The sequence below is a fragment of the Cryptomeria japonica genome, chromosome 2 (assembly GCF_030272615.1).
Source record: "Cryptomeria japonica chromosome 2, Sugi_1.0, whole genome shotgun sequence".
Taxonomy (NCBI): Eukaryota; Viridiplantae; Streptophyta; class Pinopsida; order Cupressales; family Cupressaceae; genus Cryptomeria; species Cryptomeria japonica.
Window position 1 is genome coordinate 164,108,250 of NC_081406.1, and position 22,277 is coordinate 164,130,526.

General features: G+C 35.6%; 1 protein-coding gene across 6 annotated transcripts in view; it reads right to left on the reverse strand.

Annotated features, from left to right (window-relative positions):
• Nucleotides 1-22,277, reverse strand: part of LOC131065979 (uncharacterized) — a 127,355-nt gene that overhangs the window by 12,880 nt on the left and 92,198 nt on the right. For 5 of the 6 annotated variants that reach the window (XM_058000627.2, XM_058000628.2, XM_058000631.2 and 2 more), the window contains 4 exons: nt 12,689-12,808; nt 12,401-12,502; nt 12,050-12,190; nt 11,311-11,561 (listed from right to left, as the gene is read on the reverse strand). In XM_058000627.2, the coding sequence (XP_057856610.2) occupies nt 11,311-11,561; nt 12,050-12,190; nt 12,401-12,502; nt 12,689-12,808 (614 nt within the window). The remainder of the gene's footprint in view (nt 1-11,310; nt 11,562-12,049; nt 12,191-12,400; nt 12,503-12,688; nt 12,809-22,277) is intronic. The other variant, XM_058000632.2, reaches the window with a different exon arrangement.

Genomic DNA, 22,277 nt, shown 5'->3' on the forward strand with positions numbered 1-22,277 from the left:
TAGTAAAGGCTTCTTCAGGGGTTTTATTGTCAAGAAGAGAATGAGGACATCTATTTTGAATGTACACAACTGTCCTAGATGCTTCAGCCCAAAACAAGGTTTCTATATTTTGGTCAAACAACATAGCCCTAGTAGCTTCTACTATAGTCCTATTCTTTCTTTCAGCTACCCCATTTTGTTGTGGGTTATAAGGTACAGTTAACTCCCTCTTAATCCTAGCATTTATACAATAATCCTTAAACATATCAGAAGTGTATTCCCCCCCATTGTTTGTTCTTAAGGTTATGATTTTCTTACCTATCATATTTTCTGCAAGAGCTTTGAATTCCTTAAATTTAGAAAGGATTTCTTCAGACTCTTTGTACCTCAAAATATATATCCAAGTCTTCCTAGAATAATCATCTACAAATATTACATAATATAAAAATCCCCCTAATGAGGATACAGACATGGGTCCACATAAATCAAAATGAACTAATTCTAATACATTTTTGGATTTACTGTTGCTAGAATTAAAAGACCCTTTAGTATTCTTTCCCAAGGCACACCCTTTGCAAGCTCCTTCAGATTTTTGACTTAGCTTGGGTAAGCCGATCACCATCTTCTCTATCTTAGGTAGGGCATGGAAATGAAGGTGCCCTAATCTTCTATGCCAAAGTTCATTCGAATTTGGAGTCTCATGAATCAAGGCTAGAGGTGGACTGGTGCAAAGTCTGTAGAGGCTCCCTTGTCTTACTCCAATGGTGTGGGCTTTCTTGATGGTGGAGTTCTTTGGCCAAGCAAGTACCTTTCCTTCCATAAAGGTTAATCTGTAACCCTTATCTTCAAGTGCAGAAACTGAGACAAGGTTTCTCTTTATACCAGGTACAAATAGAACTCCAGTCAGCTGTAGGGATATGCCTGACTTTAGGTTGATATTGCAGGTTCCTATTCCCATAATTGGATAATTTGAGTCATCACCAATTGTCACTTCTTCATTTGAACTTTCCACAAGTGTATCTAGGTGCTCACAAAATCCAGTGATGTGTCGATATGCTCCGCTGTCAATCACCCATGTGTTGAAACTGGAGGTGACTTGACTAGAGAGGGCTAAGTAGAAGACTAGCTTCTCGGAATTACTCCCTTACTTAATTTCTGCCATTGAAGCTTGTTGTTTGATCCTGTCTGGACACTTCATTGCATAGTGCCCATATTGGTCACATCTGAAACATTGTACTTCAGAAATGTCTCTCTTCTTCTTTGAAGACCTCTTCCCATTTGAGTTGTTGTCTCTCTTTCTCTTAAAGTTCTTCTTTCCTTTCTTGTGGGAATTAGAGTTTAGAACTTGAATGTCTTCATTACCATTGTTTTGTTTTATTCCTCTTGTGACAAGCCGAGATTCCTCTTGAATGCAATCGGTTTTCAATCTATCAAACTTGGGAGATTTAGAACGAGCACTGATTCCTTGAATGAACGATTCCCATGAGGTAGGAAGTCCATTTAGGGCCATCATAGCAAGTTCTTTGTTGTCTACTAGATGTCCAATAGTGGATAGTTGATCCCTAAGCTCAGTGATCCTCAAGAAATAGGATGTAACTGTTTCTCCTTTATTCATCTTTATATGGTGCAGTTGATTCTTTAGGGTGAGAGCCCTGCTAGTGTTGTTGATTTCATAAATGTCAGCTAGTGCTTTGAACATCTGAAAGGCCGTCTCATATTTAGAAATAACTGGTACAATGTGGTCTCTTACTGAATCCACAATTATCTTAAGGGCCTTCTCACTATCCTTGCTCCACTGAATTTTCTTTGTATCATCAGAGGGTTTAGGAATTTCACTTTTGACATGGGAGTCAATTTTATTTTCTTTCAAAACAAGCATGATCCTAAATTTCCAAGATACAAAATTTGATGCTCCATCTAATCTATCTTCAAACCTAACTCCGGTTGCCATTAGATTTATGGGAATGTGATCTTAGTAAGAGCCTGGTGAAAGTTTATGAGATCGTTACAGAATTTTAATATGATCTCCCTTAACTTGGCTCTGATACCATGTTAAGTTCTTTCAAAATTCTGTCATCAAAATAGAAGAGATGGAGATATGATCTGAAAGTTGTATTTTATCTGCTATAGTGTGTTTTGAAGATGCACAACACTTATTAATTTCGGTGTGTTCATCCTCCTCAATGTAAGCATGCTATATAAGTGGATGAGGGGTTACGTAGTGAAGAGATATGTCTTCCCACGTGGGAAGACACATCTCTTCCCTACGTACCTCTCACCACAGTATATAAACTAGTCACCATTTACTTACTCGATCGGAAGGAATGCGACTTGTTTGAGAATCGATTTATCACCCGATACCATGAACAGTGTAAATATATATATATATATATCGAAAGCATGAAATAGTATGACCGACGTTACAAAATTTAACAAATTGAAGTTGCAGTCCATCAAAGAGCAGACTTCATACATTATAGACCTAGGGTTTGGACCTGATTGCTGTTGGAAGGATTAAAGGTGCAGATGTGACTACTTGATGCTTGTGAAAGTGCAATCTTGTGGAAGACATTATCAATCCTAAGTACAATCACCTTCAAGTAATTGAGATAAGTGTTGTAACCTTCATATGAACATATTTCATAATCAGATCTGAAGATCTTTTTTGGCTGGGTTTTTCCTCCTAGGAGGCTTTCCCAGTGTAATTGTGTCTTGTTCTAATTTTGTTCCTTTCTTTGTTATGCTTAAATCTGGAAAACTACAAACCCTTCATTTAATCAATTTAGTTTGTAATTAAATTCTGATTTTCTGAGTTTACATTAATCTGAAAGTGCTAAAATTAACAAAGATAAGTTATTTCATTAATAATAATTACTTCTTAATGCATTAGTATAGATGTATATATCGGTCCTATATTTGTATCAGATTAGAAATCAATCTGCTTAGTGCATTTAGATAATTAAATATTTGATCAGTCAGATATGATTATCTCTTCCAAATGTTTCTAAATAAAATAAAATAAATAAAAAACTAGTAATAGACCAAATATATATAAATGAATATTATTATTGATCAAATATTATTATATATCAACTTGGTACAAGGACATGATAGATCTCCCCTCTCAAATTTGGTTGTCCTCAAGCAACTGATAGTTTTAAGACAAGTTATATCTCATCAATTGTACTTGTAAGAACTGATAGTTTTATGATAAATTATCTCTCATCAATTGTACTTGTAAGAACTGTTTTGGTTGTGTAATGTTCCTCTTTAAGTTTTTTTTTGTTTTTAGCAATAAGAGTTACAAGAAAACACCATAACCCGTTAAGGTTAGAGAAATAATCCAAACTGCTGAAAGGGAACCCTTCCACCTTTTGTTCACTGAGAGCCCAATCTAGGAGGGTGAGAGCATACGGTGTTCCGGGGATCGTTAGCACCATAAACCAAACTGAAATCACAATGCATGGGCGGCAAGCCAGCCCCTTATGCTTACCCAGCAAGAAAGAAACTAAACTTCTTGGCAGTAAACCAGCCAAGGAAACAACAAGAAACTAGAACTCAATCACTCTACCGCGTATTTTAGTAGGACATTACATAAAGTTATCACTCTACCACATATTTCAGCGGGAGGGACAATACATAAAAACTAATCACTTGACCACTCATTCACTGGGAGGACTGAGTTACAAATACCAGAAAATAGGCGGCAAGCCTGCCTCTTCCCACTTGTTTAGCGGGTATGCTTACAATTAAGAAATTGGTTGATAGCACAAATATTCAACCTTTAGAAATATAGGAATGATAGAATAGAGGAGAATGCTGAATCACAAAAGATAATATCACCAAACCAGCTCAACACCAACTTCCTCAAATCTGGTACAAATAACAGCAGGCTGGAAATGCATAACCAGCAGCACTGAATCACACTAAGATGCTCGTATCTCACTCAAAACTCCTTCAATTCACTCCAAATCACTCCCAAACTGACACTAAGAACCAAGCAACTAAGAACAACTAAAATAGAGCTCCTAAACACCCCAAAAAATACCAAGCACACAACCCAATGCACTCCCAAAAACACACGCCCAAGCTGAAAAGTACGATTTGCAATATGAAAACAAAGACTCCACATTAAAGGCTGCAAACTTACAAAACACATCGCCTATAGCATAGAAGTTGTTTGAGCCAATAACCAGAATGATAGGTCGTACAGGCAGGGAGGTAGGAACGAAACTTTGCTTCAGCCACATAGGAACCAGCAAACACTGAAAATTACAGCAGCAACCCAACTTCCTCAAATCCTCACACGCAAACCACAAGATCACCACAAAATCCACACAATTGAGCCTCAGCTAGGAGTGATGTCTCACACTCGAAACTGCAATTGAAAAGTCTAGGAGTTTTTCACCCTCGAAGAAGCCTGGAATCAATCCGACAGCATAACATTATATTTTCTTTTTTTTGATACCAAATGAGAGGCTAAGCACTTGTATTTATAGATTTTTCCCTCTGAAATTCAAATGCAAATGGTACCCAAAACTATTGAAATTCAATTTCATTTCAAGTCATAGTCTCCCCTAGACATGGCGTTAATTTTCCCAAACTCCTGAGGCAAAGTTCGAACTTTTTCCCAAGTGACAACTTTGCAATATAAAATAATATAAACACGAAATGTTTCATCTTTCTCAACACCACCTTTTTAATGCAACTGACTTAGGAAAATAACAATATTGCTGGCAGATAGATATTTTTCCTAAGTTGCCCATAACAAAATTAATCAATAATAAAAATAATTAAATATCAAACCTTAGGATAAGGAATTAATATTTAATTAAATAACTTATAACTCCAATACTGATTAATACCAAAATCAAGGATGAATCTGTGCGATGAAGACCACTGAACTGTGTCGAGTCAGGACCCTGTCCGAGACTGCTAAAATTAGAAATGCTCAACACAGCCACTTACTAAAAATAGTAAGTCAAGAAATACTGCTCCGAAAAACATAATCTTCGCACCCAGAGAAAGAGCTTGGAAATCTCAGTAGAACTACATCATCAACCAAACAACCAAACCCTAACTTACTAAAAATAGTAAGTTTTGATTTCACCAAAGAATCAAATGCATGTTATGCCACCCTGGAGTTCATGGAAAACCCAGAAGGAAACCATAAGTAGAACTGAAGAATTCCCTCCTGACAAACCCTAAAAAGCTTGTGCAGAACTCCACAAAAGTTGGAAACCCTAATTCTCCTTTCCAAATAGCCTACGGGTCTTTGGAATAGGCCAATGGACAACTGAATGCACATCACTGAGAAGGGGACATTACAAGTTGTCCCTATGCATAACTCTTCAAGATAAAGCAAGGGATGAACTTCATGAAGAATAGAAGCACAGCTACATCACCCGTTAATGGGTCCCTTGGGGTTAATCCTCTTGAAAATCAAAGGCAGAACATTCAATGGCATCCCCCTGATACTAATTGGATTAAGGTGAACTTTGATGGCACTTCTAAGGGCAATCTAGGAAGATCGGGTGCAGGGTGTGTTGCTTGAAATCATGGAGTGATGGTAGCTAAGTGTGGAATGGGTCTGGGTATTACTACAAATAATTTGGCGGAAGCTAATGTAGCATTGTTAGCAAATGGTTAAGCGACTGGGTGTGAACAGACTTCAATTGGAAGGTGACTCCAAAATCATTACAAAAACAATTGTAAAAGGGGAAGCAATGCATTGGCAAATCGACAAAATTATGAAGGTCATTGTTAAACTCTTGAAGGATTTCATGCAATTAAAAATCCCACACATCCTAAGGGAGGGGAATGTGGAGGTAGATATCCAAGCGAAGGAGGCGGTGGATTTCAATCAAGGAGAGATGAGATGATTTAATGCAGGATTGAATGGGAGTGTACCTACATGTTATGAGCAAGCAGGTCGAATTGAATTGATGGGACTTCATCAATAGACATGCGAGTATAGTAAATTCCAATTGGTGTACGAGGGAGGCGAAGGAATTGCAGAGCAAACATAATATTGTGGCCGAGAAGATTTAAGGCAAGTGGATATGATTGGATCAAGGAGAAAGGACGTTAGAGTTATGAGCTTGACAGTTGAAATATTTCCAACTTGAACGAAATCTTGTTGAGTTGGAAAATGCCATTTTGCCCATCATCTTTGTGGCAGGAACATTAATGACAACTGGGCGGGTGGGCAGCTTATAGATCAAACATGAGAACTCCCATTTACAAACCAACCATCGGGAAGAGGTTGAAAGTGGTGTTGCAGAGCACGGGGGCAACATGGAAGCTAACTTCTCCTTGAGAACACACAAGCAACAAGTTGCCTTTTGGGGGAGTATCTCGGATGAGCGGCTGGCAAACCTATTCGTGTTTGAAGATAAGACTTTTATCTCAAGGGTCAAGATTTTGTTGGGACAGGAGTATCTTGCAAGGGGTTTTAGATACCGAAACAATTCAGACATTGTTTCCCTATTCATGGCGTGGTGCCTGGAATTGGAACCGCAAAGGTTGGCGGGAGCAATTGTGAATAGGTGTGTGAAAAAAGAGTGGTTAGGCAGGATGGGGGAGCTCTTTGCTCTCGTCCGCGACATGGAGGGATTTGTAAGTCCAAACGGGGTTTGGATTCATGTTAGTGAATTTGAACCCCTGCTTCGTCCCTTCCTAATATGGAGTGCCACGAACAACAAAGAGGTCCGGTGAGCTACGGTGTGGATAGGGTTGAACGGGATCAAAATGTATATCAACTCTGTGGAAGCTTGGGATGTTCGGACAGAGATTGCAAAATGGGGACCCTACGAAGAGTCCCAAGCCTTGAAGGCTTGGATGAATCCACCAAGAAGAAAGCGTGGCAGACCATCTGGGAGGAGAAGGGCGAGAAAGGACCGCATGCTTCTGCTGGGCGAAGGTCCAGGAGGCAATATCAATCCAAAGGACATGATGCAGAATGAGGTTTGGGAGGTGGTGGAGGATGAAAAAGGCAAGGTAGTGGCAAAGGAGGGATAGTTAAAGATAATGGGGGGGTTTTTTGTTTTGTTTTGAAATCTGTATTTACCGTTTAGTATGGGTTTTTTTGGTAGATAGTGTCGGTTGGGTGGCGAGGGGGTTGTTTTGTCTGTTAATTTGATTGCATGTATAGTCGGGGTTGGAAGATGCCCATTTTTTGAAAAGGGCATGTATTCAGATGTAAAAACTTTTATGATTTAATACAATACAAGTTTTACCGATCAAAAAAAAAAGAAGCACGACTACATCTATGACCTTAATTGTGAGATGATCATGCTAACTATGCCTTAAAGAATGGATAGCTTTAGATATTAGTTCACTAAATCTTATTTTTTGCATGGCAGTTATACCCTAACACAATTGTTCAAGAGAGGATAAAATGCTATAACATTTGTAAAGAAGCTTGATATCATGATAGATGGCTATGTTCAATCATGCTCTTGTACAAATTTTGAATATAATAGCGTGTGATAAGCAACTTGAGGAATGATGAATGTTGTTATAGAGAATACAAGAGCTGTTGATTTAAAAAGTTATTAAGGATCACTTATGATTGCGGACGTGATTTTGAGGAAAACTCAAATGACGGTATCACTTCATCATTACAAACTATTCATGAGAGGGATACAATTATGTTTAAATTTCTTGCTTGTTTGTTGGATGAATAAGTCAATAGTTAATACAATTAGTGACATAAATTTCTCAAAAATGTATAAAGGTTGTATTAATTAGAGAACGTGAGAGATGTTTGATCTAGATGTCTGCATGAAAAGTTAATAATAATAATAGCTTTACTTATCTTGATGTTAATAATTAGAGTATGTATCCTTCAATACTGGAAAGTGATTGGTCAATGAGGAATTTTAGTGGGCAATGTGAATGTTACTGACATTGTAGTTACCAAATAGAGGTGAGCCCCCTTTGGGCCATACAGTTTGTATGCATATAAATTGTTATGGTTGGATGTTGACGTATTGATAGACTTAGGCTATGGACGAATATATTGGATGAATAACATATTTATTTTCCTCTTTAATGACAATTTATAGGCAAACTTTCTATACTCATTACATTCTTATACTATCACAACATGATTTGAGCAATTTTACTCTCACATATTCTTCCTTCCTATAGGTTCCAATAGTCCCTATGTTGTTCTTCCCATGTTATTATGAGTATGAGACTCATCTTTGCAAAATATGGGCCTAGGGTGATTTAAAACAGGCACACCATTCGGATTATAATCCTTAAACATTTATAAGTCCTCATAAGGCATACCAAACATATTCAAGGAAGGCACACACATACATGAAGTAATCACGTTGAAACATGTAAGATACGAAGCATCCATTCAAGACAAAAAAAAACATTCATCCTGAAAATACATGAATCAATCTCATAAGATACAAAGCACATCCATGAAGCATGATCATAAACACATGGAAAGCATAAAGCAATTGCATGAATACACGCAAGGCTTGTAGTATACATGCAAGTCTTGGAGCATAAACATAAGTAATGCATGAAGCAATCCCCATAAATACACATAAGGTATGAAGTGTACACATCACATAGAAGCGCAAATCATACATATAAAATACATACAAAGTACACACTTTATGAATCAAGTATGTAGCATACACATGAATACATAAGACATGAGTCGTACACATGAATATGCATAAGGTGTGAAGCACATAAGGCTAGAAACATCTACATAAAACATGGAGCATACACATAAGGTATGAATACATGTAAAAAATGAAGTGCATGTATGAATACATGTAGCAAGAAGCATACACATGAATTCACTTAAGGCATGTAGTATACACGTAGCATAAAGTATACATGTGAGGAATGAAGTAACACACATAAACACCATAAGACATGAAGTGTGCACATAAGGCATGAAATAATGGACACATGTAAGGCAAGAAGCAAAACCATGAGTATACGTAAAGCATGAAGCAAAGCACATAAGGCATGAAGAAGATACATAAAGCATAAATCATACATATGAATACACGAAAGGCATGAAACATGAAGTATAGAGAGGAATACATGAGAAAAACACACGTGGAAAAACACATTAGGCAGAAATCCAACATGTCAATTATGAAGCATGGATAAACAAATACACATGAAGTATACAAATAAATTCACTTAATCCATGAAGCATATATGGGAATAAATGTATTGATAGATCTTATTGACTAGAATGTATTCATTGTTTTAGTATTACCTTGTAGGATGGCAGGATCAAGGCTCTGATACCAATTGTACTGTCCCCTACTAGCTTTAAGCTTGTTTTAACCGTAATTAAACTATTTCAATGCACTTATTACTTAAACTAGATTGATTAGGAGACAAATCTATCTTAGCTCTTTCCTTAACATAAATCAAATCTATGATATTCCATATTTTTAAATAATTTATCAATTATTTATGAATAAATTGTCAATCCACCATACTTGACAATTAATTCTATTAGATAATTAATTGTATCATCCATAATTCTTAATACAAAGTTCAATCCTTGTTACTACTCCAGTTTTAAGGAGGAGATGACTATGTTGCCAAGTGCTTAGATACCAAACTCAATAGGCTCCCACAAAGTTTATAGATCCAAGCCCTTACCCTATCTTGGGACTATGCTCTCAAGGTTTGCGGGACACTGATCCCTACCCTATCTTGGGAATCATCCTATTGGCTGGATTTAGACTGCCCCTCTTGGAAACAACTCAATCCCATCTTAAATACTGACAGTAGTAGCAAGAATGAAGAGTATATACATTTTCTCTTTAATGTTTATTTAAGAGTTCTTTCTGGTTTTACAATCTAATATACCTATTATATAAATTATTAACACTACCATTGCCTAGAACACTAATAATTAGTCTATCTAGTGGTTGTAAGGGCAGACAGATCTGACATGCATCAGATCTGGTCTGCCACTATATATGAGATTAAGTATGACTGTCTTACGTATTATAGTCGATATTAATGTTACTATTAAATATTACTATTAAATACTGCATAAGAATATTATCAGGTTGCATATATTAAGCACATCCCCATGCATACCACCAAGAACCAAGATGTCACTGCCTGTAACTTAATAACAGTTCTGATTTGATCTGAACGATCTTGCAGACTATTAATGTCTCCTGTATTATCAGTCTTAATCCCTTCCATTCCATATTATGTCCCCTCCATGATATGAGACTATACTAATTTATATTTTTCAAAATCGAATGGTTGTGTCTCCTTGAAAGCTAGAGATTATTCCATCCTTCACATGTCCCCACATAACAAACTGGTGGTAATCATTAACTAATTAGAATCGCTACCTTAGTCAATATCGGGCTTCTTGAATGTAAAGATAAGTTATTTCATTAATAAATAATTACTTATTAATGCATTAGTATAGATGTAGATATTGGTTAGAAATCGATTTGCATTTCGATTATTAAATATTTAATCGGTCAGATATGATTATCTCTTCGAAATGTTTCTAAATTAAATAAAATAAATAAATAACTAGTAATAAAATATATTATTATATATCAGCTTGTTATGGGGACATGACACTCCCCCTCTCAGTCGTAGAATTGTGTTTTACAATCAATTCAGAATAAAGATTTTGGAAAATCGGTTTGCTACAAAATATGCTTGATTTTAGTAATATTAACTAGTTATTTTAATGGATTTAGTGTATGTTTCCGTATTAGTAGGGATTTACATGAATAGCAAAGATGAATCTCACCCAATTAGACTGGTGAATAATCAATTTGTAACGGTTAAAGGAAAAATATGTAATTTTTCCATTAAAAAAAATTGAACCAATACAATATCCGGTCAATTTGGCAATTTTGATTTGTTTGCAGTGTTTATACTGACACAGTTATATCATTAAAAGGAATAGGTATCGAAAGGTTATTTTCTGTACCTTCAACTAGCCTAGAAGACCTGATTTCTTCTCTTAAAACATGGATTTTGAGATGTTAAACATTCCTCCAAAACTCAATAACTTTTCTCAGGTCCTGCTTGGTCTTGACATATATGATGAGATTTATGGTGGATGTCAAGGTTCTGCACTTTTTCACAGTTCTTTAAAAATAAATTTGATAAAGTCTGTAAATTTTTTTACAAAGTGTAGTGTTTTATAAATTGATTAGTGATCGTTAACTCATTCCAGATGGAATAACTTCATCGAATTGTCTTGCTGCTTCAAATACACAAGATGACAATGCATAAAGTTCAGGCATATGTCTTCTAACTGCTACATATAAAAAAAAATAGATAACTTGCCTTCCAAGATGATATAATGCATCCAAAGCTGCCCAAATCTCTGCTGCTTTTTTTGTAGGAGCAGAGCGTCCATAGTACCTTCTGCTTTCAAGAGTGACAATGCATTGAAAAAGCATGGTATTACCAGGTCCAGCTATTTTTGATACAGTATAAATGGGTCCAGGAATATCTGCAATCTGAGTATAATGCTGTAGCTCACTCTTCAAGAGACCTGGTTTTGCGAGGCCCAATAATTCACAGCTTGTATAGACCTAGATTATGGTCTTGAAACAATTAGACGAAAAAAGTGGATAACTGAATCTATTTTGTATTTTTCACAATTATTTGAGCTCAACATTTCAATCAAAATTCATCTAAGATTTGCAAACTAGGAAAGCCTCCCGCTCATAATAAACAATTTAGGAAAGTTAGCCATTCAAATTTTTAAACATTTTCATAAGTTACCCAGTGCATTTTTTATTCCAACAAACCATATGTCCGAAGAATCAAAGGAAATTTTCAATCTTATGTTAGAAAGACATTCAGATATGGCATGTGATAAAAGAGAAAGGCACTACTTCTTGCAACAAACTTAAAAAATCCCTTTTGAAATCTTATTATCTTCATCATTAACACAACAATTAATTTCTCCAATGCTAAAATATTGGATTCAAAAGCATGGGCAATATCTCAAATGTGCAATGAAGGATTAAACCATTACAGTTGTATGAGATGATCGATTTCTGAACTATAGACTTACTAGATCCTCCTCAAGTGCATGTTCTGTATCTGAGTTGCAGCATATGGGTATACGCAGGTCTGATATAGATGCAACCATAGTGTTGAAATTACAATCAGTGCGTGGCACAAACTCACACTGCTTCATTGACATTTTTGAAACCTGTTGAGTGCAACAAACCATTGAGTGCAACAAAAATCTCAAGCCTATGCAGTATATTCCAGCTCCATTAGATATTGCATCAGTAGTTAATGGAGAAGCAACTACTATAGTGCTCCCAAAGACTATCATACCTAGGAGGTACATGGAATTAGTCTGACTGCTAGAAATGGCAAAGTTTATCCAGAAGATTGTTATTTAGTAATTACAAACCTGGTCATCTACAACTTCACCTATGGAAGCACCAGCTAAATCAGCTTTCTGATGATGGGTTTCAGAATTCTTCTTGTGTTTCATATAAGTTCTGCAGCATGTCTGAAAATGCAAAAACAACTTCATATTTCAAACAAGAAACACAAACGTTAACATCTGAATTGGTGTCTTGCTTAACAGTAAACCAAAATTACTGTTTTCTTTACCTTAAAACATTTATGAGGACAGTAGATGTCTCAAAGATGAACAAAACACAGGGAGAGATTATTTTTCATGCAATAAACTTACAACATGGGATTTCCAGTGCGATTTGTGCTGGGTCCCTGCACTTCCATGTGATGAAGGCTCATCACACAAGATATTGAATATAGCAATCAGCACAGCTGCATCAAGAGCTGCATAGTGCAGCTGTTCAAAATTATATTTAGAATATGCAATCAGTTTCCATGATAAGTTATAACAGAGAGAGTTGACAAAAAAATTATCAACAGTTCCGCACGTAGGCACAAGAATAAATAAAAAATCTTGTACTATGAATACACATTTAGGGTGGCAACAAGGAAGCACATAATATTCTTGTTCGAATATGATCCACATTACATCATAGATATTAGTAAACGATACAAAACAAAACAATACAATATTAAACGTTAATAATGTCCAAATAGCATCGTTTAATTTATATTATCAGATGTTCAGTTGCTTGACTGCTTGTTTAAAAAAATTGCAGAAAAACACACCTAATTGTGAGTTTTAATGAGAAAACCTAATGTCAAATAACTCAGAAATTAACACAGGGATGAGAATTTTTTTCTAGAAAATCAATAAGTTAATTGCCGAAAACTTGCCAAAGAATCACTTCATGGACCATTTCATTTCTCAGAAAATCAAGCACAGCAGCCTACAAAAAATTGACCCTGTTGATGAGCAATTATGTCAGCCTAATCATATGGCTGTGTGGTGGCTCATAAAAGGCGGACACAACGTGAACCCCTATTGGCATTCCCTTATACATGACATAGAACTTAGAGGGTCTGTACTTATTACCCACATTATTAGGGTTCATGGTAGTGAACACCATGGCAATGTTGAGTTACACGAAGACCTCCAGGCTGGCCACAATGGAGGTGCTGCCTGGTGGCGGCTCCATGCACAGCACTTCCATTGTGATGATCTGCAAGTCAAACTTTGGCTTCTTAGGTTTTATTACTAAGAACACTCCAGCACTATTATGCATATTACAGTGACTACTATGAAGAGCATGACAGCATGAAGCAGCAGCATCTCCCCAATGAGAATGTTGATATCTGATAATTCTCACGAAACGTGCCTCCTTATATATGGTTATACAATGACCTGCCCATTACTAATTCTAATGTTTTTGTTGCTTTTTCTGCCATTTGATTATTTTTGCAACCTGATTTTCTTGTTGCCTCTTCTTATGCTGCCAAAATCTGCATCATTGATCTACGAAAGAATAAAAAACATCTTATCAGTTCTCTAAGTTCAGTTCTATGCATATTTCTTAAAACTAGTTTGTAAATATAAGTGTTTTCTTACATTTGGAAATTTTGCTGAGTTGCCAATTCTGAGTCAAATTTTAGTCTGCCAAGTTTTGCCAAGTCACAAATTTTTCAACTATTGGTTGAATAATAATTGACATTTCTATTGTATATATTTCCCTGATAAATGGAATCATTACTCTTTCCCCGGCATCTGTAGTAGTTATCAGGTGGAATCTGGTATAAGAGAAAAAAAGAAAAGAAATTAACAAAGATCATCAATGTCAACAATCTCTTGAGTAGGATGAGATCAATTGGAAAGCAAATGGACTCTCAAAACAGAGTCACAGGTTCAAACCCCAGGAGACATCATATACTGTTGAAAATGGGTAAACTGCTGCACCCAACACACTGGATTAGTCCAATGAGTAAGGCTGAGTGCAAGTCCTGGGTGACATTGGAAAAAGTGATGCCCCTTGGTTGTGACTTCCAGGCCAAATTGTTACCCTAGAAAAGGGGAATTTACTGACAAAAAATCCCCCCATAGTAAGAGAGGAAAGAGAGAAAGAAATAGTTAGTTGGCATGAACTTTCCACAACCTATGTAGTATTCAAAAGATTGCTTCTAGAATCAATTGTGTATGTTCTTGTATTGAAGTTTTGGATCACACTCAGCAATCAATCATCGGAAGAGGAGAGTGAGATCCAAAACATCTATACAAAAACATACATAGTTGATTCCAGAAGCAAACTTTAGAAAAGAAACAGTTTATATGTGCATAGACAATTACAATGATAAATAAGGTCAATATAATATTAATAGTTATACAGTTTGAATAGCAACAAAGATATGCATGCTAATATCAATCTCATTTCATAGAGGGAAAAGGAAAAATGGTACAATAGAACATTTAGAATTTAGAACCTATAGTGTCATACACCCTATCTGATGTATTGTGGTTCCAGGTACAAATGGTGTTTGACATAAATCTATTTTTTATAAGATGAAGGATTTTAAATGATTTTCTTAAATGAAAGTGTCACGGATTTCATCTCATAACACACTCATATATCTAAGATGATACAACGATCCTTTGAAATGATAATCTGCTCTCTACCCATTAGCAAGTGGACTAAATAAATGAAGAAGCTGTTGAAAACTTGATACTGCATAAACAACATGATATAGGACCATAACCAAAGAAAACAAAGACACATCAATAACATTAAAACATGGAATCATATCACAAATCGTAACAATATCACAATAGACCTCCTTTCAAACTATTTTCATAAGACATATGAGGTGTCTAAACTTTCCAAAGACTATAGACTGGCACTTAGTGATTCAATTAAAGATTGCACAAGAGGATTGAAAAAAAATTGAAATCTTTATCGATTTCTTAATAACTTTGTAACATCCATGATAATTATTAACTACCAAACACTGCTTTGAGCAAAAAAGAGCCAATGTAAGAAGAAATATAAGCACAAACACAAACACACACACAAATATGAAATGGTTAGCTTGCAAATTGATTATAAATATTACTTCCTAACAAATAAAGGTTAGCATTAGAAGAGTAGACGTAGTTAACAAAATAATTCTATTTGTCTTTTGTTAGTCAGCATAATTAGTTTCTTGGTTTAAGCAGTTGCCCTTGGTACTTGCCAACAGTTGGAAGTTCCTAGCAACCATCAGCTACTATATATACTTTATTGTACATGAGGAAAGGGACCACATGTATGGGTGTTCCCTAAATGAGACATATATAAGTGCATATGAATAGATATATTGAGATATATTCATGCAAATTGCTGGTGTGAATCTTTCAAAGTTAATAGTTCAATCAGTTTTGTTTACTCAACTGCATTCAAGGCACATTGAATTTGCAAGAAAATATTTGGCATCGTTGCCTACAAGAAGCCGGTTGAGTACAAAGTGAGGTCAATGAACATGGGTACTAAATAGGGCAGCTAGCGAAAGAACCAGTACAATTTAACAAAGAAAGAGAAGCCGATCTCACACAAGATCTTGAAAATATATGGGACATATCCATCAAGGAGCGTGTATGGAGGGAAGTCATTAGGAGACAAATAAACAAAGAAGTAGATCATCTTTTGAACCGACTGCCAAGACTCCTTGCATGACAGATTACCATTTTACAAGAACTTGAAGAGCACACGGTTATACTGAGAGGGGGGGGCTGAATCAGTATAACAACAAATTTTACCAATTTTATCTCTTTCAACTTCAATCACAATTATAGCTTATCTCATTAACATATTCATTGCATACCAACATTCATATGTGATCTAACTAATATGAACAAGTAGAACACAAGATATATACGTGGAAACCCTTACGGGAGAAAACCATGGCAATAAACGCTTTTATATAAATCTTCTTTTACAATGCTCGTAGGCACCAACCCCTAACTTTGTTTGTGAGCACCAACCCACTGGAAGCACCAACTCCCAAATCTGAATTCGTGAGCACCAACCCACTGAAAGCACCAATTCCCACTTCTGAATTCACAAGCACCAACCCACTGGAAGCTCCAACTCCCACTTTTGAATTTGTGAGCACCAACCCACTAGATGCACCAACTCCCCAATCCAGAATTAGTGAGCACCAACCCACTTCATATAAATCTGAATTTCCACCTTGACAATGTTGCTTTCTCAACTAATGATGGACACTTAATTCCTTTCTTCAAACTGCTATGACGAACATTACTAACCAGTCACATAAACCTGGCCACACTTTCCTCATAAATCTGTGATACAAATCAGTTCATAAACCTTTCACAAATCTATCTATAATCTGCCCATTGAGTGATCATACATCTATGTGTAATCTGCTTTAATTCTGCTTCATAGACCTGCTTTGATTTGCTTCACAAATCTGCTATAGTTTGAAACTGAATCTTTCACAATCTTCTCATAACTCTGTACCTGATCTTTCTTTACACCTTCTTATCATCTATTTACAAATTCACAATTTATTTCCACAGCATATACACAAATTTATTCTTTTTACAAATTCTGTATCATCTTCTACATCCCTCATTTTATCTTTTTAATATTTAAACCCAGCACACAACTCTATCTTGAGTATACTTTCAGAATTATACTTTCCTTATTATGCCCCACACCTTTTTTAAGTTCTGATATGAAAAATTGCAATAATCTAATTACTGATTCTTCTTATAATCAGTTACAAACTTCTCATAATCTTGTCTTCAATTCTGATATAACTATCTCATTGATCATCCTCTCTGAATCTGAAGTATAATTATGTTTACTTCATGTCTATTATTTTTCTTTCTATTTCTGCTGCATATTCTTCTCTTCGGTCCTGAACTATATCTCATTTCACACACTCTTCACATAATATTCTTTTCTTTTATTATTCACACCATATACATCTGAAAGTTCTTTTCTATCTGAATTATATTTTCAGAATCACTCACATGCAATTTTTTTTTACACCCTGTTCAATCTGATTTGATTCTCTTTATATATTTTGTACGTAACCATTCAAAGAGTTTACATCTCTATGAAACCCAAAAGTCGTGACTATAATTGCTTCTCTCCTGAATAAACCGATTAAATAACTATCGGTCATGTTTTGTTATTTCTAACAAACTTATATTAAACCATCGATGACTTTTAATGGTTTTGTTTTGCTATCGATCATATAATGTTTCATATTTATTTTTTATACTCACAACTAAACTTTCATATGTTTACCGATTATGATCTGTTTGAAAGACAAATTCAATCTTCCTCCCGATAGCTTTTCTTTGACCATCAATTTTATTTAGATATTCCAAGTGAACTGCAGATGTAAAAAAGCGATCCTGAAAATGCTCGTTTAAGCTGCCACGTAAAAGTGTATAAACCGCTTGAGAGAGTTAAGTTTGTCTTACACTTAACTTGGGCAGTGTAAATATGATCGCTGACTTTCATGAGTGCTGTCTTTAATAACCAATGCCTTGTTTAAATAAATTAAAACAAATACTGTTCTCTGTCTTTTAGTGGAGACTCTAATAAGTACGTGGGCCCCATTACTTTTGTCTTTTAGTGAGGGCTCCAGCTTATAGGAGGTGGGCCCCTTTATTTTATTTTTTTTGTCTTATATTTTTTCTTCCGACTGCTGTCTTCATTTCACTACAGATTGCTGTCTCTAATACTTCGTTGATTTAGAAATCTTTTATTATAATCGGTTCTTAAAGATGACTTTTCTTAAAACATTGCTCACGTGTATTAACCTTGCTGTTATATGTTTATAAATCGCTGCTTTCTCTATTTGACCATGCTCAATATATCTGGCTACCATTAACGTCCATGTTGCCACAAACAAATCAGATATTTTAAAACTGCTTCGACACACCTCCATGTTTTGATTTCAAACTACTACAAAGCACTGAATGAAGCATTTGACCTGGCATCCGGGCAATACAATATTCATATTATACATCAACCTCTTTAGGAATCTCTATTATGTATCAGTATAACAGATGTTCTCCTTATCGCTTTTTTAATTATTTATGCTTCTTGTAGAATTAAATCGTTGTCTTATCTGCTTGTTATTCACACTCATCTTTGTCTGAACATTTAACAATAAGTTACCTGATCGTGCTTGGAGATTATTCGGGAAATTATTACAGATCAGTATATGTGCCAATACAGATCACTCCACATACTTAAGAAGATCGTTGTCAAACCTCATGAAGACCACAATCGTAGAACTGTATAAACAGACTATAAAAGAGATCAGTCTCCCATATCTGATTGCTACGTACTCCTGATCAATTACCGATCATAAAGACATAAAGATTACTTATACTATTATAAGACTGGATATCTGATTGGACTTTGCTGTACTATTCACTGATAATAATTGGGGACTGTACATGTACGATCAAACTGAAACTATATTAATTGTAAAGCATTAACCATGTAGAGCATATTAATCTCAGATGTTCATCAATCTTCAATATCATAACAGTGAATTCCTTTGACATCAATGACAACATTTGCATCAGAACTATGTGCAGAAAAAGAATAAGAACAATGTCATTGGCAAATACTCCAATGCTACAAGGAAAGGAACCGACGAGAAGGAGAAGAACATAACACTAACCAACAATGCACTTCCTTGAATTTATGTCGTTATATCCAAATAAAGACGGGAAAAGATCACAAAGAGGTCATGAGCCATTAGAGAAAAAAGTTAGTCCCTGAGAATAAAGGAAAAAAAGGAATTCAGAAGAAGACTAAAGGGAATAGTTTAAGTCACAATTGGGAAGAAAAAAAGACTTTAACCAAAAGGGAATAGACAAAGGTACACAAAGCTTGACAAAGTGTAAATGAACACTAGTTGATCAAGTTGAGAAATCGTTCATACAATTGCCACTCGAGAAAGAAGAGTGTGAAGAAGAGTCCAGAGATTCACTCGCAAAAATATACGAGAACATACAACACATCAAGGAACTAGTACCTACAAAAGAACTGATAGTTGGAGGGTTTCAGCCTCAAACAGACAAAGGGAGCACATGAAAGATTCTAAGGGCAACTCAAGCATGTGGAACATCGAGGAAAAACTAGTAGAGGATTTTTACGTTGCTGAGAGTACAAGAGAAGCACCAAAATGTATGAATCAAAATCATCCAACGTGGAAAGGCAGAAACTCTTGAAATTGAAAGAATACAAATCAGATGATCTTGTAAGACATTGTAAAATGTGTGAAACAATATGGATAGCTAATGGCCAAGACAATAGAGCTTAGTAGTTAAGAGCATTTCCAACAACTCTAAGGGGTATTGCAATAGATTGGTACACAAAGCTTGAAGCAACCTCTGAAGCTACATGTGACTTATTGAAAAAAGCTTTCAAAGAAGAATTGAAACTTTTATGGGATGAAAATGAGACCGTAGTCAAAACCTACAATACGAGGCAAGGGAAGCATGAAAATGTGAAAGCTTACAATCGTAGGCTCAAAGAACTTCTAGTAGAATTGGAGAATCAGCTGGCTGATGGCCTTGGTTCATTGAAGGGATACTTCCTCACTGAGGAAAAAGATGAAAGTAGTGCCACCTCCTCCTATGTCAATGCCTACAGTCGAGTAATGGACATAAGGAGCAAGGATAAAATGTTCCCTTGAGAGAAAAGAAATACAAAAGAAGATGAGAGTACATATGATAATTCATAATAGTGATAATGAATCTAAAACTATTTAAGCCATGAGAAAGGATATGATGAGAATTGTACAATGCAAATGGTTGACTATGGATTCTGGATAGGCTCACGTTATAAATTAGATAATGTTGGTTCATACAAAGGGACTAACACAATTGTTCTAGGATCTCAATCAATTCTTTCCCCCAAAATGACTTAAGATTTGCGATTAGGCTCTTTTGACTACTTCTACGAATTCTCTTTGTAAACAAAATGAAAAGGGAAATAAGGTTTAGTAATCTAATCTATTTTTAACAATGCAAGAAACTATCAATGACTTAGTGAAACCAAATCAAACTTTGCTTTGCCATTAGGAACAACTACGCAAAGGTGATGCAATCTTCTAAGGAGATATAAATGATTCTCAAATTGCTCACACACATTAACACCAAAGATAATGCCTATCAATGATAGTAAAGCAATTGAAGTTAAGCATAAACAGAGTTCAGTCTAACCATGCACTGCGACTTGCAATCAACAAATCACAAATGCCTATCAATGATAGTAAAGCAATTGAAGTTAAGCATTAACAAAGTTCAGTCTAACCATGCACTGCGACTTGCAATCAACAACTCACAAATGGTATGAACATGTAGGTTTCCGTTTCACCATAAATCATCAACAATGCTAACTTGATGCAAAATAACTTTTAATCTAAATTTGAGAAATAGGAAACCATGCTAACATCCAAAATAACACATAGGATCACCAAGCTTCAATGATTTTTGTATTTACTTTGGCAATATCTTGGCAACAATTTCACATAAGTCTCTTACGCCACAAATTAAATGAGCAAGCCTTGTATAGAGCTCTTATTACAAATGAAGGGCCTAGATTAATTTGAAATCAATGGCCAAGACTAAGACAACTAAACCCTAATTAAGGTTTGTTACAACTAACCACCTAATCACCGAACTTTTATTAAAAACTAGCCAATGGAAAATAAACACCCTCCTTAACACAAAATGCGAGGAATGAGAACAAATGGCAAAATTCCATGCCACCTAAGATTGCAACAAGCTATCATCTAGGAGAATGTTCCCCTTATCTCTCTCCTTGAGAGCAAATATAATGAATCTGGACATGACCATCTCAAGTTTGTCCATGGATACGCTTGGCATGACATCAAGCTTGAACTCAATGACCTCAAAACCCTCAACAAATGTAGCAAAGACCCTCTACCATTCCAACTCTTGCTTTCAAAAATTCTCCAGGAAAGCCATGAACGAAGCAACATTGTTCAAACGAGTTGCTGAAATAGAACTTGTAGCTGGAAAGAAGTTGCCTCTCACTTTATCTTGCAAATTATCAACACTCATGCTATCATCATCAAGTACCTCTTACCCATATACCTCCCTAATTGACATAAGGAACTGATCTTGAATCCCCTTAATCATTTCTTCTAATCAAATACAATCATCCTTCATCCTTTCAAGAGCCTCCTTTTTGGTTACCAATGCACAATACCAATGGCCAAAATCATAAGTTGTCTTTTCTTCCATCACACCTCCATCTACCAAAGCTTGTTTAGGAATCTCCTTCAACACACATAGACGAGGAATTACCTTGTCTTGAACACCTTGGAAATCCTCCCACAATTCCATTGTGTTTTGAATTCTACATAAGAATGATGTAACTCTCTCATATGTTTGTACATATTCTCTGGTAAAAACACTTGCTTGATCAAAGGCACCATCAATCCATTCCTTTCAAGCTATTATCCTTATCTCTTCAATGCTCTCAATTGATTCCCTTGGAAGTATTGCAAGGGGCACAAATATCTCATCTTCTTGCTGGAGTGGCTTCACCAAACATTGCATGTAGTTCATCGATTGTCTATTTTCTATCTTTAGCTTATTTTTCTTTTTTTGCTTCCTTCTTCAATTGCTCTTCCATGTTAAAATCAAAATCTCACAAATCTTCAACCGCCTAATGTTGGATGATTGGCCCCAAGTCAATTGTGCTAACATCATAATCCTCCAAAGTGATCTCCTCACTTGGCTTATCAACACTTGAAGTTGCAATTGCATGTAGTTCATTGATTGTCTATTTTCTATCTTTAGCTTATTTTTCTTTTTTTGCTTCCTTCTTCAATTGCTCTTCCATGTTAAAATCAAAATCTCACAAATC